Source organism: Ursus arctos, unplaced genomic scaffold (assembly GCF_023065955.2).
Source record: "Ursus arctos isolate Adak ecotype North America unplaced genomic scaffold, UrsArc2.0 scaffold_28, whole genome shotgun sequence".
Classification (NCBI taxonomy): domain Eukaryota; kingdom Metazoa; phylum Chordata; class Mammalia; order Carnivora; family Ursidae; genus Ursus; species Ursus arctos.
The window spans coordinates 6,741,709-6,755,945 of NW_026622963.1; the positions used below are offsets into that span (position 1 = coordinate 6,741,709).

Here is a 14,237-nt window from a genome sequence, read left to right on the forward strand (position 1 = left end):
ACGTCCTTTGACATTAGGGAATTGCACATTAAAACAATGGGACACCACTACACACCTATTGGAATGACTTATATATAAAAAAAAAAAAACCTGACAAATACCAAATGCTCGTGAGAATGTGGAACTGGCAGGAATGCAAGATGTAACAGCCACGTTGGAAGACAGTTTGGCTATTTCTCACAAAGCTAAACTTACTCTTACAATATGATCCAGCAATTGCAATCTTAAGTATTTACCCAATTGAGTTGAAAACTTATGTTCACACAAAAACCTGCAGATAAATATTTATGGCAGCATTATTCATAATCACTAAAATGTGGAAGCAACCAAGATGTCTTCAGTAGCTGAATGGGTAAACAGACTGTGGTACATACATACAATGGAATATTACTTAGTGATGAGAGAGAGCGTGTGTGCTCTGAAGACACAAAAAGACATGGAAGAACCTTAAATGCATATTGCTAAGTGACCGAAGTCAGTGTGAAAAGGCTATATTCTGTATGATTCCAGCTATATGACATTCTGGAAAAGGCAAAACTATAAAGACAGTAAAAAGATAAGTGGTTGCCAGAGATTGAAGAAGAGAGGAGGAGGGTTGAATAGGATTGTTTAGGGTCATGGAGCCATTCTGTATGATACTTCTGCATTTGTCAAAACCCACAGAACTTTACAGCACAGGGAGAACCTTAATGTATACAAATTAAAATATTTAGGAGGTTAGAGGATCCCAGGAAGAAATGAGTATAGACTATGACAAAAGAAGCTAGGTATATTTCAACTGTATGAAACAACTATGCTGAAGGGATAGCAGGAGGGGAGGTGCTGACCTAAGTAACATTGGAATGAATGTGTAAGACTAAATGCTAAAGGAATTACACATAGTGGTTGTATTTAATAGTTGTTTCCCATGGGGATTCAGGTTGAAAATTCTGATACCACTACGCATATATTCTGGACTTGAACAATTAAGTAAATGGATGAGAGCTGGTGAGAGTCACGTTTCTCTTTGTTGGAGTAGGAATTTACAGATAAGCAAGGGAAAGAGGCTACAATGATCCTTTTGATAATAGATTAGAGTTGGGAAACATCAGTGTGAACTAATGTTTAGCCTAATATAGACATAGATGGTTACATATCATAGATAATATATATATACACAGGTTAGTGTACACACACACATTTCCTTGCTCTGTCAGGAGAGGGCATGAAAAAAATGACACCCCAGGGACGAAAAGTGTACTTAGCCACCAGATCTTTGGTTCTAATACCATTCTCCAATAAAAGGAATCATGACTCCTTGGAGAAATGTCTGATTCTAGGAGTGGGGTAGGAAATATATGAGTCTAGAGAATCTTACAGTGCCAGAAAGTAAGGAATGAATGAATGGATTCTAAATGATTTGTAAATAATTGTAAATCAATTGTAAAAAATGTACAATACTACTACAAGATGTTAATAGGGAAAACTGAGTGCAGAATATGTGGGAACTCTATACTATCTTAATTGTTCTGTAAATCTAAAACTATTCTAAAATAAGAGTGTATATTCAATAAATGAAAGTACTGTTGGAAGGTCTCACAATAATCCAGTGGTTTCTGTCTCTCCTGCAGTTTTGAAAGTGTTTGCTGCCTTGCTGACTCTTCTTCTCTCTCAGACATCACCTTTGATGGCAATCCAATAGCTCAAGAGTCATGGTACAAACACACTGTCCTTCAGAATATGACGCAGCTGCGCCAGCTAGATATGAAGAGAGTCACGGTGAGAACTCTTGAAGTGCTTACCATATTGTCTTCCTTACTGTGGATTAGGAGACTGGGGGGCCTATTCTTTGCTTGAAATGCTTCTTAGTTTTAATAAACTATCATAACTATATAATTGACAATTATAATTACACATTTTTTACCACCTGTCCCTTATTCCCAATTTCACTGAATAGGGCTGTTAAGTAACAAAAAATCCAGCTGAGTAAATTAAAAAGATCAAATTGGCTTTATTAGTCAGTTCATGAATTCGGCAGCATCCCGTGTAGCAAGTGGAGGGGTGCTCGCAATGACTACAGAAAAGGAAAGGTTCTTAAAGGTAGAGAGGAAGTGGAGAAAGGGTAATTATTAGCAAAGGATCCATTGTTTTAGGCAAGGTCACCCTCCGGAAGGGAAGGGAAGGGGCCTATCAGTAAATTTCCTAGTCCTGACCAGGAAATTCCCAGGTTGACTGGTTACAGATTACATTTCTGGGCATAGACGTCTAAACTACAGTTAGGTGAGGTAGTAAGTCTTGGTTTATTGGCTTGTGGCCTTGACCTAAGTGGTGCCGTTTTGGGCCTGTGGTTTCCTTTTTAACAGGTTTTTTAAAAAAATTAATTTAAATTAATTAGCCATCATGATTGTTTAAATGAATCATCACGATTGTTTTTCATTCTGGCTAATACCCAACTGAAAATTTCTTGTGGGATGGATGAGTAAGAATGGCATTCATTAAGTTACGTAATGTAATGTTACAGAACAAGGGTGCCAAAGCCAGACTGCTTGACATCAGTCCGGGCTTGACCATTTTCTGGCCAAATGACCTTTGGCCATTTGCTTTTTTTTTTTTTTTTTTTAAGATTTTATTTATTTATTTGACAGAGAGACAGCCAGCGAGAGAGGGAACACAGCAGGGGGAGTGGGAGAGGAAGAAGCAGGCTCCCAGCCCAGGAGCCTGATGTGGGGCTCGATCCCAGAACGCCGGGATCACGCCCCGAGCCGAAGGCAGATGCTTAAGGACTGCGCTACCCAGGCGCCCCTGGCCATTTACTTAACCTTTCTGTATCTCATTTTCCTCAAAGTAAAATGGGGGGCAAGGGGGTCATAATTATGTCGTAGGGTTGTTGTTAAGATAAAATAAAACACTAAACCTTAGAACAGCATGAGGCTCATAGGAAGCATCACGTGGAGCTGTTGGGCTTGTTATTGGCGCCATACCTCTCAAATAGCTCTTTTTATTCATTCGGTCTGCATGTTAGATATTTTCTGTTCTTCGGGGTTTTAATATGACCCCTGATCTAAGTGAAATGCTGTCTCCACACCTTCTGGGTGCACACTGCACGTTTGCATTTTACAGGCTTCAAGAAGTTCTGTAATAAAGACATTTGCCTTAATTTGTTTCAGTGCATATCCCAGATTTATTTGAATATTTTACTATCTCAGATACCGCCTATTAATGATCTCAGTTTGATAATCTCAGAGCTCGAAAAATATCTTAAGCTTCCACTTGTTTTCTAACTTCTAGACTCTGTGGATTCTGAGTGGTCAGCTAGGTTTATTCAGTTGCGAAGTGACTCATTGCCTGTAGCCATTTTCACAACCTGTGCAATTTACATTTCTGGCTCAGCCTTATCACGGACATCTCAGGTGACCAGCAGATAGCTACAAGTGTGGATGAGTTTGTTAATGCCAGGGATCTTCTGGGGGCTCTGCCTCTTTGTTCCAGCATGGAGATTCAGTTCTTTGTCCTCAGTTTGTTCAGATCTATCCTGCAAACACTGTTTTTCATACTTTCACCCTTATCTCCACATGTTTCTTTTTTTTTTCCCCTAAAGCTTTTATTTATTTGTCAGAAAGAGAGAGAGAGAGAGCACAAGCAGGGGTAACAGCAGGCAGAGGGAGAAGATGACTCCCCACTGAGCAGGGAGCCCTATGCGGGACTCGATCCCAGGACCCTGGGATCATAACCTGAGCCAAAGGCAGGCACTTAACCAACTGAGCCACCCAGGCACCCCTCCATGTGTTTCTTAATTGAGCATTTTTGGTACTTAATAATTACTCTTCGTGGTGAGGTTGAGATGGGTGGGGTAAGAAGTGAAGCTAACTCATTTATATAAATTAGTACTTAATTATATATTACGTTTCTCATAGTGAACTTATATGTCAGTCTTGCCTACCCAACTGATGTATACAATCCTTAAGGGCAGAAGCCATTCTTCTTCCTTGCCTGATATATACAGATGTCCTATACATGTTTATTTCCTTTCCTTCCCTATCTCATACAGTGCTGAGAATGTAGTAATGTTCATTAAAGTCTTAATTGAGTGAAATTTATCTACTTTCATGCCCGAAATAAGGGAGAATGATGCTATATATAATCATTGTCTTTGTACATTCCATGAGTTGTGTTTGCCGGTGAAGAAATGAGGAAAAATCACCTGGGATGGGAGCAGGGCCTGCTGTTCTGCTAAACACAGAGAAGCAATCCTTGTACATCTTCTCCTTCACAGTTTAATTTGAGAAATTAAAAAAAAATAATGTCTTACTAAAAGCTTTACTTGAGGTATGATGGGCATAAAATTAATTGCACATGCTAACTGTACAAGTTGATAAATTTCAACATGTATATCACCTGTGAAACATCACCACGGTGACGCTTTTTCATAATCCACCACCAAAAAGAGTTTCCTCATGCTCCTTTGTTATCCCTCCTTTCCACCCCTCCCCACCCAACCTCCATGCCCAAGCAACCACTGATACACTTTTTGTCATTATAGGTTAGTTTCCATTTTCTAGAATTAATGGAAACAATTTCAAAGTTACAGAAAAGTTGTAAGTACAGTAGCAAAAACTTTTTTCTTGAACTATTTGAGAGTCAGTTGTTGATTAGATTACCCAAAAATCCTGAACACTTGAGTATGTGTTTCTGCAAGCAAAGACATTCTCCTATATAAACACAATATAACCAAAGAAATTCGGAAGTAAAAAATGAATAACTACTAGTGTCTAATTCTCACACCACTCTCAAATTTTACCAATTATGTCAATAATTTCTGTGTAGTGAAATGATCCAGTTTGGAATTATATATTACATATGGTGCATTTGATTGTCAGGTCTCCCTCATCACTATTTTTCAGGAACAGTTTCTCAGTCTTTCCTTGACTTTCATGACTTTTAACATTTATGAAGATTACAGGTCAGTTTGTAGAATGACCCTCAATTCAGGCTTTTTGATGTTTCCTCACGATCCATTTTTATAGATTTTTGCATAAATATCACAGAAATGATTGTGATTTTTCTCCTTGCATCCTATCAAGTGGTATATAATTTCTGTTTATCCCTTTATTGATGTTGACCACTTCAATGAAGATGGTGTCTGCCGGCCTTCTCCATAGGAAGTTTTTCTTTCCCTTTGTAATCCCATTCCTCATAACAATTTCAGTTTATTCATTTATTCATATCAGTATGGACTCATAGTATTTAGTCTTACCTTTTATTTATGACTTTTTAGTAACTTTAGTGTAGAAACAGCATACCTTTTTTCTCAGTAACTTTTTTTTTTAAAGATTTTATTTATTTATTTGAGAGAGAGAGAGTACGCATGCAAGAGAGGGGAGGGAGAGAGACAAGGAGACTCTGTGGTGAGCATGGAGCCTGACATGGGGCGAGGTCGTGACCTGAGCCGAAATCAAGAGTTGGATGCTTAACCTACTGAGCCACCCAGACGCCCTAAAACAGTATACCTTTTAAAAAACTTTCTGTTAACAGCATTGGCAAACAATGGCACATGTTCTGGCCATGTGTTTTTGTAAACAAAATTTATTGGAACACAGTTGCGTCCCTTCGTTAATACGTTATCTCCATATGCTTTGGCGCTACAGTGGCAGAATTCCATAGTTGCTAAAAGAAACTATATGGCCTATAAGTCTAAAATATGTACCATCTGGCTAAAAAGTTTGCTGACACCAGTTCTATACCAATTTTTGTCTCTTTAAAAATGGTATCTCAATTTTTATGTAATTTACTATATAAACATTCTTTGTATTTGTATAAACATGGATTATACAAATAGTTAATGAATCTCTGTGCACTAGAGCTGTGTGCTGAGGACGCAGTGAACTCGGGCACTGTGGAATATTTATAATTTTCAAGGGAAATGCAGTGATATTTGAGACCTTTGAGACACTGAGAAGACTACTAGCTCAAGGTCATTTACCATTTCAGCATGAGATCACACTCTGTTTACTTCCATGGCATCAATTCTTTGCAAAGCTGAGCTTTCAGTGGTGGTTTTGCTAAAACCAAATACAATGCCCAAATCAGTATGGAACAGGAAATGAGGATGCCAGGGTCCAGTCTAAATACAACATTTGAGAAGTTGTATAATGCCCTCCAGATATACAGATTTCATTGGTAAGCAGTTGTGGTTCTTGAAGAATGGTATATTTTTTTCTTTCAATTTATGTGTATCATTATTTTTTTCAAATGGATCCTAAGTTGCTAGAACACGAGCACTTAATAAGTTGTTTACTAACTACTGAGTAAACAGAGCTAGAAATGTGTTTCACTTAGAAGCACCATGAAAAAATTCCTGAGCATTCTTAGGCACATTGAACTGAAAAGTTCCTGTACTACGATCTGTATTGGACACTAGAGATGATAAGATCAGAATCTAATTCATGCCCTCAAGTTACTCACTGTCTAGTGCAGACAGGTTATAATGCAAAATGCCAAGCTAGAGAAGATCAGCTGATAGATATGTATATGTACGTACACACATTCACACACATGTGCACACGCACACACGCATAGCGCAGTGACATTGAAGGGTAAAGACACCCTATGTCTACCGGAGAAATAGAAGTTCCAAAGGAGAAAATACTTGACTTGGGCTTGAAGAATGGTTAAAAAGAAGGAGGATATATCTGTGGAGAGTGTTCCAGGGAGAATGAAGGCATGCAAAATGCAGAGAGATGTGAGGGAATATAGTAACCGAGAGCAGTTCAACACGGCTGAGCCCTGAATATACATGGAGGAGGGTAGCAGGACAAAGGGTGTCTGACAGGCAAGGCCTAGGCCACAAAGGGCATTTTATGTCATAATGAAGAGTTTAGCTTTTTGTCTTGAACATAATAGGAAGCCCTTGAGGTTTAAGGTGGTTAAATTACATTTGCCTATTAAAAAAATTGTCTCTCCGGATAGCAGCCCAGGGGGATGAATTGGGGAGGATAGGATGGGTGAGATGAGAAGCAGGGAGATTAGTTAGAGTGAGAGTTTTGGGGGGGGGGGTGGCCGATCCAGAGGAATGGCAGAAGATAATATGAGGCCAAGAGAGTATGTAAGTTGATGGCCTCAGTTCCCATTTTACTTTTGTTATCTCTGTTAAGAATGGCTTTTAGTCTGTAAAGAGTGAAATAAAAATAAGATGAAGAAAGTGAAGCTTAAGTGAGTAGATAAGTTTGATGTAGAGCAGGGGCTGGCAAACTTCATCTGTAAAGGGTCTGATGGTAAATATTTTAGGCTTTGGAGGCTATACAGTCTCTGTTGAGAACTACTAAACTCACTGTAGTGTGAAAGAAAGCATAGACACTACATACATGAATGAGCATGGCTGTGTTCCAATAAAACTTTATTTACAAAAATAGGTGGCAGACTGGATTTGGCCTGTGGACTGGAGTTTGCCCGTCGCTGATCTACAGCACTGAATAAATGTAGTGGATAAATTGCTAGACCTCTGAAAGTTGTATCAGAGAAGCAGTGTCGAATAATAGAGGAGCTGCAAGTTAAGATGAACTAATCTGTCTTTTTACCATAGAAGGAAAGAATATAAATTTCCCAAATTGTGACAGTAAACTTGATGCTGAGTATGAAAGAAATCTAAATTAGATTGTTAGATGAGTTGTGAGTATTAAGGAAATTGGTCACTAGGAGGCAGCATTAGTTCACTAAAAACAACTCATGCCAGACACAATTAATTTTCTATGTTAGCTATTGTCAATAGGCCCCCTTAGAGGGGTGTTAGAGATAGTGTTTTGGTATTTAAGCAAAGCTTTTGACAAAGTCTTTTATGATACTGCTTTGAGTAAGTTGTATGACAACATAGTTAAGTGAATTTGTGATTCGAGCCAGCCTCTAGAAAAATCTATATTGGCATGCCTTGAGGCTTTATCCTTGGGCCCCTTTGATTCAACATTTTTGTTAATGACTGAATGAGAATATTTCTGTTATTCTGATAAAATATATGATTGACAGGAACTGGAGAACTTGGAGATCCTGATATACTGGTTAATCAAAACAGAATCCCAAAGTAGCTCAATGATCTACAGCCAGGTAGCCTGTGGACCAAATCCATCCTGCAGACTGTTTTTGAACAAGAGAATGGTTTATATATATTTAAAGCATTGTATTAAAAAAGTAAAGAAAAACAACATGTGATAGAGATCTTTTGTGGCTCACAGAGCCTAAAGCATTTACTCTCTGGCCCTTTAGAGAAAAAAATTGCTGACCTCTAGTGTAGAAAAACAAGCAGAATTTAGCAAGATAAAAATAGATACATTGAAAAGCCTGGACTTTTCTCCATGACAACAAACAATTCTCAGCACAAATGCAGATTTATGTGAGATGAGACTTAGCAAATTAAGTTCAGATTGAGTTAATTGCGAGAGGTGATCGTTAGAAGTTATACGGTTTAAAATAATATCATTTATCAAAATAGAGAATTCAGAAAAATAGAGACAGTAGTCCCCATTTTTTTTCTTCAATGGTCAGATTATACCTGAACTATTAATCTTAGAGAGGTGACAACAAACTGAAGTATTTCCAGAGAACCTGGCACAATTCGTTGACAGAGGAGAAGACATAGGAAGATATTATATTGGTCTTCAAATATATCACAACTATCCATGAAAAAAGACAAGACATTGTAGAGACAATTATAGAAAGAGAGCAGACATTGTATAGACAGTTTTAGGACAGGCAGAAGTTTTTCGTTTTAATTTCTAAGGCAGTATTTTGCTAACCCAGGCACTATTCTCAGAATTCTGAAACAGACACAGTTTCACAGTTTCTCAAGTTTTCCCTTCAGATGCACATTTAGTTGCCTTAATATGACCTTGTTTACAATTTCCCTCCAAAAACTGCAGCAGTCTACCTAGGACAGAAGTGAGTTTTCTGTTGCGGCAGCGGTTACTAATGCTCGCCGATACATTTTGATTCTCCTGTTTTTCTCAGGTGGGAGGACTGTATTTCCCTTCCCCTTTGAACTTAAGTGTAGTTGTGCATCTTGCTTTGGCCAATGACATGTGAGCAGAAGTAATGTATGTAATTTTCAGGCAGGAGCGTTTAAAAGCCAATGTGTGATTTTCACTGCTTTTCTCCGGTATGGTGGCCATCGTGGGAGCATGTATTGAGTTGGAGATGCCATCGGACCACAGCACCCAGGATTACGTAGGCACTACACGGAGGACAGCTGCAGGGTTCTTTGCGTGATCAAGAAGTAAACTTTTGTCGTAAGCCAGTGTAAATTTTGAAGTTGTTCTGGCAGCATCACCGAGCTTGTTCTGGCTTTTCCCCCCATCTCATATTTAACAGCTAATATCTCCAGGCCAAGAGAAGTCAGCTGATGTGGCTTCCATCCTTCGCTCTGACATTAACTAGGACCTAGAAAGATCAGTTTTCTCCATTAAAAAAAAAAAGATTGTGTGAATGAAAAATAACGGACTGTCTCTTCTAGACAAAAACTCTGATTTTAGTCTGTTTGAATATTTGTTGTAGTCAGGGAAAACAATGTCTTTTATAACTAACTGTCCTAAAATATAGGGTTAAAAACCCACATTGCCATTTCTTTTCTTTTCAATCCCACACACTAAATTGCTGCGTACTACTATTATTTATTTGGAGCAAAACTTTTTCTCACGTAAAATATGCATTGTTTTAGAGCCTTAATAGTCTGCTAACAGAGTATAGTCTAAGTTATCAAACACCCATTAAATCACTGTGCTTATTAATTACTTTGAAATCATTTCTACATTTTATCTTTATAACAGACTGAAGTACGGAAAAAAGATTTTTTGGTCCTAGATAGATCCTTTTGCTTTGCTATATAAAGGGTATGGCTTTTATCCCAGAAATGGAGCTATTATCATGAAGATGCCAGAAGTTTACAGTTTTTTTCCTTCTTACCAACAGATTTATAGCTTATGTTCATAATTAGAGGTTTATTTTTGTTTCCAAGTTTAGTTACTCTGTAATTATTTGGGCTGAATATAGTCATTGGATGTATAAATTCCTTAAAACACTCAATATTTGAGTTGATTTGGCGTGTATCCAGTTTTCTTAGGTTTAGCCTTCCTTTTAAAGTCCTACTGCCTTTAATAGAAGCTCAAATTCTTTTTGAAAATCTGATGAAATCATCTCTTAAGTATGTGTAGGACGTGATCCATACAGTTTCCAGTACTGTTTGAAATTGGCTCTTTGAATAACCAATCTGTTTCTAGTTCACATTTTATAGATGAGTCAACAATTGAACATCAATATATTTTGCTCTTTTAAAAAGTTTGTTCTGAAATAGGTTATACTTAATAGGTACCAAATCAGTACTTACTGAACAAAAGAGTTTAATATAGTTGTCAGTCCAGCTACGTTGTGAAGCTAGAAATCAAGCTTCTGAATGTTTTGTGGAGTTCGCCTCAGAAGCTCTACCTAGCCTTCGAACACCAAGAATAACTATTTTCCATATCGTAAAAGATTTTAAATTCACCACTAGTCACATTCAGTTTCCATTCCCTTTAAAACAATTAAATCATATAGCAGATTACTATTGAATTTTAACCTTACCTTTTATATCTTTCTAAAATCAGTAAAATTCATTTAAACATGTTCTTATTATAAAAAATACAAATTCCATTTCTCACAAGCTATGGCTTCTGGTCCTGATCCTGGCTTTGTCACTAGCTGTGTGACCTTGTATAAATTATTAACCTTCTCAGAGTATTCATTACCTCGTTTCTAAAATTAGAGTCTTCCAGTGGATGCATTTCTAGTTTTCTTTCTAACTTCCTGGTAATTTCTCCTTGTGCATTTTTTAAAAAGAGTTTTTGTTTATTCATTTGAGACAGAGAGAGCATAAACAGGGGGAGAGGGAGAAGCAGACTCTCCATTGAGCTGGGGCCCGGCATGGGGCTCAATCCCAGGACCTAGAGATCATGACCTGAGCTGAAGGCAGATGCTCAACCATCTGAGCCACCCAGGCGCTCCTCTTTGTGCATTTGTTGTGTCCTTCTTTAGTCTAGGACTTTTCTTTGTTTTCAGAAGCATTTATAATGGCTCACCCCCTAGAATACATTTTCATGGCCTCTTTGACCTTTAATTCTAACATGATATATATACTGGTCAGGATAGCCTGGATTATGCTGTAGAAACAACTTCTCTGACCTCAGTGGATTAAAGAAACAAAGTTTATTTCATTCATACTGCCTGCTTGCAGTATGTATGTATGTATGTATGTATGTGGTCTGGAAACTTTGCTGTGTGTTGTCTTCATTCCAGAACCAAGGCCTTGAAAGTACCCATCATGTGGAGCTTTGCAGATTCTATAGAAGAGGTGAGAGAGAGAACAACTATCCCATACATTGTCTTTGAAAGCTGCTTCCTGAATAAACTCCCTCCAGAAATAAACACATGTCGCTTTTGTTCATCTAACATTGGTCAAAGAAAGTCACATGACAGCACCTAACTGATAAGGGGCAAGAATTGCTATCTTACAATATGGCCTGGATGTGGGAAGACACAGGAATATTTGGTGAACAGCTGTTATGTTCTATCTATTATGTACTATCTAATATGTTTTAAAGCAAATGCTGACTTCTGGTAGGGAGGAAATCAGTACCACACTTATGGAGAGCAATTTGTAAACATATAAAAAGTCCTAGAAATATGTCTTCCGTTTGATTTAGTGGTTCCAGTTTTAGGAAATTGTTGAACAGATATATGAAGATGTATATTTAATAATCAGTTCTTCAAATATACATTTATTGACTATCTACGATGTGCCAGGAGCTGACATGGTCAGCTTCAAGGAGCTATTGGGGTAGGAGAGGGGAGAGAGAGTAGCAGAGATTAAACTGAAACAGGTTAAGTGCTATAGTGGGGAGTACAGGGTGCTATGAAAGCATATGGGAAGGTTTCTTCTGACCTGTTCTTCAGTTGCCAGAGTCTTGCTTCGGCTGTGTACAATATGGTCTTCAGCTCCCCTCCATTGGATTTTTCATTTCAGTTTGTATAATTTTTCGTTTTCTGTAAGAGTTCTCCTTCAAATGTGCTAAATTACTTTTTATGGTTTCCTATCTCTGAAGATATTTTCAAGCTCACCTTTTAGGAAGAAATTGTTTTTCTCAAATTGTGACATCATTTTGAATACCTACAAATCTTTTGATATTAAAATTTTAAATTACATGTTTATAATTGACTTTACTAAAATTTGACAATCTTTAGGGGAAAAAAACATGATCCACACTGTATACAGATTGCAACTTGAAAAAATGTGTTTATAGTGAATACTGTAAGATGATACAGAAATGATAAGACGTGAGTTAGCGTGTTGGAATTATGGCTGATTTTTAAAATTTTTTCTAAACTTTAATGTTGTTTTATAGGTTTTAGAATTTAAGAAATTAGACTGGCCAAATCAACTTAAAAACAAAGTAAAAGTAATAATAAAGAATAATTTATTAATATTAGTGGAGAGCTTCAAAAGGCTTTCATACTTGTTTTAGTATTTAAAAAGCTGTGATTTACATCCTAGGTCAAATAAAGGTTGTGAGAGGTATAATCCTTTAGTTTTTATCATCATAGTAGAAAGTTTTAAGTCTTTTTATGTGGAACTGTAGTACATGGCATACAAAGAAAAACTATGTAAACCTTCTCCCCCCTTGCTTCTTGCTCTTTTCCTTCTGTTTTCTTTCTTGTATTAGCAAGGTACATCTCACAACTAGAGTTGGCAGTAGAGTTAAGAACACACAGTTCTTTAGAATTGGGAAGGGAAAAGAATAAAGAGGAAATGGCTAACTTTCTATGAGGGGCATATTTTCGGTTAGCAAGTAGTATGCTTCTCACAAAGGAAACCACACTTGTAGAACCAAAGAAATCGCATAGAAGAGGTTAAACCCTTACTAATACTTGTAAACTTTTTTTGCCTTTAGGAAGAAGAAAGGCGTATGGCATCTGTTGTAGCCAAAAAGGAGGAAGAGAAGAAGCGGGAAAGTCATAAACAGTCCTTGCTTAAGGTACTTTCCCTAATGCCTGCATGCGTACGTGTGTGCGTGCGTGCGTGTCCGTGTGTGCACGCACGCGAGCGCGCGCACTGAAACTAGCTAGCTAGTCAGCTGGAAAAGCAGTTTCCCAACTTTGTAAAGTTTTCATTCCTATTGGTAGAATTTTTTTATAAATAAATACCCTTATAACTTTTATAAGTTACCTATAAATAAGCCTGTACTTGTGAAATGCTACATAATGTACGTTATAAAACACATGCAAAAGCTACAGATTTTAAAAGGAAGGGATAAAAAATAGAACACAAGTTACGGTTTTTCTTCCACACCAGTGCCTCACCTTGTGTATCCTTGTGCCATGTGCTCTTCATTTTAGAAATCACCGTAATCGACTATCATCTTTACTGAGATATTTTAATGAGCTCTGATACATGGGTTTCTTTTTTAAAATTGCTTTTTAAATTGAAAAGCTTTCTCTATTAGCTTCTCTTAAATAGAGGTGGTAAAGATTTTGAGGATTTAGGAATTAAAATTTGTTTTAAACTAGTTTTAAATGATTTAGCATATCGTTATTATTTTCCTTAGATAAAATATTTTTTCTCATCACAACTATAGTAAATAAAGACAGCTTAAAGTTTATAGCTTGTATTATGCTCCTACTGTGTTCTAAAACCAAGGATATCATGCTGATTATCAGTACTCATTCTTGTCTTATGTAGGTGCTTTTCTTTTTAAAGTGAAAATGCCATTTAGAATTCAAAAGATGACTAGTAGGGATATGAAGCTGTACAAGATAAACTTTGGAAACAAGGACACTTGTTGGGGCAATGGAAATGTAGATTTTTTTTTTTTTTAAATTTTATTTATTTATTTGACAGAGACAGCCAGCGAGAGAGGGAGCACAAGCAGGGGGAGTGGGAGAGGAAGAAGCAGGCTCCTAGCAGAGGAGCCTGATGTGGGGCTCGATCCCAGAACGCTGGGATCACGCCCTGGGCCAAAGGCAGAGGCTTAACGACTGCGCCACCCAGGCACCCCGGAAATGTAGATCTTGATAGGGGTATGGGTTACAGACGCATATGCCTTCCTCAAAACTGGTCAAAGACTACTTGAATCTGTCTGTTTTATTCTATGAAAACTAATTCTAAATTAACAAAACAGAAAAACAACTGGGTCCCGAGCCCTCTCAGCTCAAGACTACTACTTCAAAAGTATTTAGAACTCTTGACC

The 14,237-nt window shown here is 37.4% G+C and overlaps 1 protein-coding gene across 9 annotated transcripts in view; it reads left to right on the forward strand.

Moving 5' to 3' along the window:
• LRRC49 (leucine rich repeat containing 49) overlaps window positions 1-14,237 on the forward strand; it is a 148,257-nt gene that overhangs the window by 83,503 nt on the left and 50,517 nt on the right. For 6 of the 9 annotated variants that reach the window (XM_048221969.2, XM_048221978.2, XM_026478429.4 and 3 more), the window contains 2 exons: window positions 1,611-1,758; window positions 12,942-13,025. In XM_048221969.2, the coding sequence (XP_048077926.1) occupies window positions 1,611-1,758; window positions 12,942-13,025 (232 nt within the window). Of the gene's footprint in view, window positions 1-1,610; window positions 1,759-11,289; window positions 11,345-12,941; window positions 13,026-14,237 lie in introns of those variants that run through there. The other 3 variants (XM_048221971.2, XM_048221980.2, XM_026478431.3) reach the window with 2 other exon arrangements.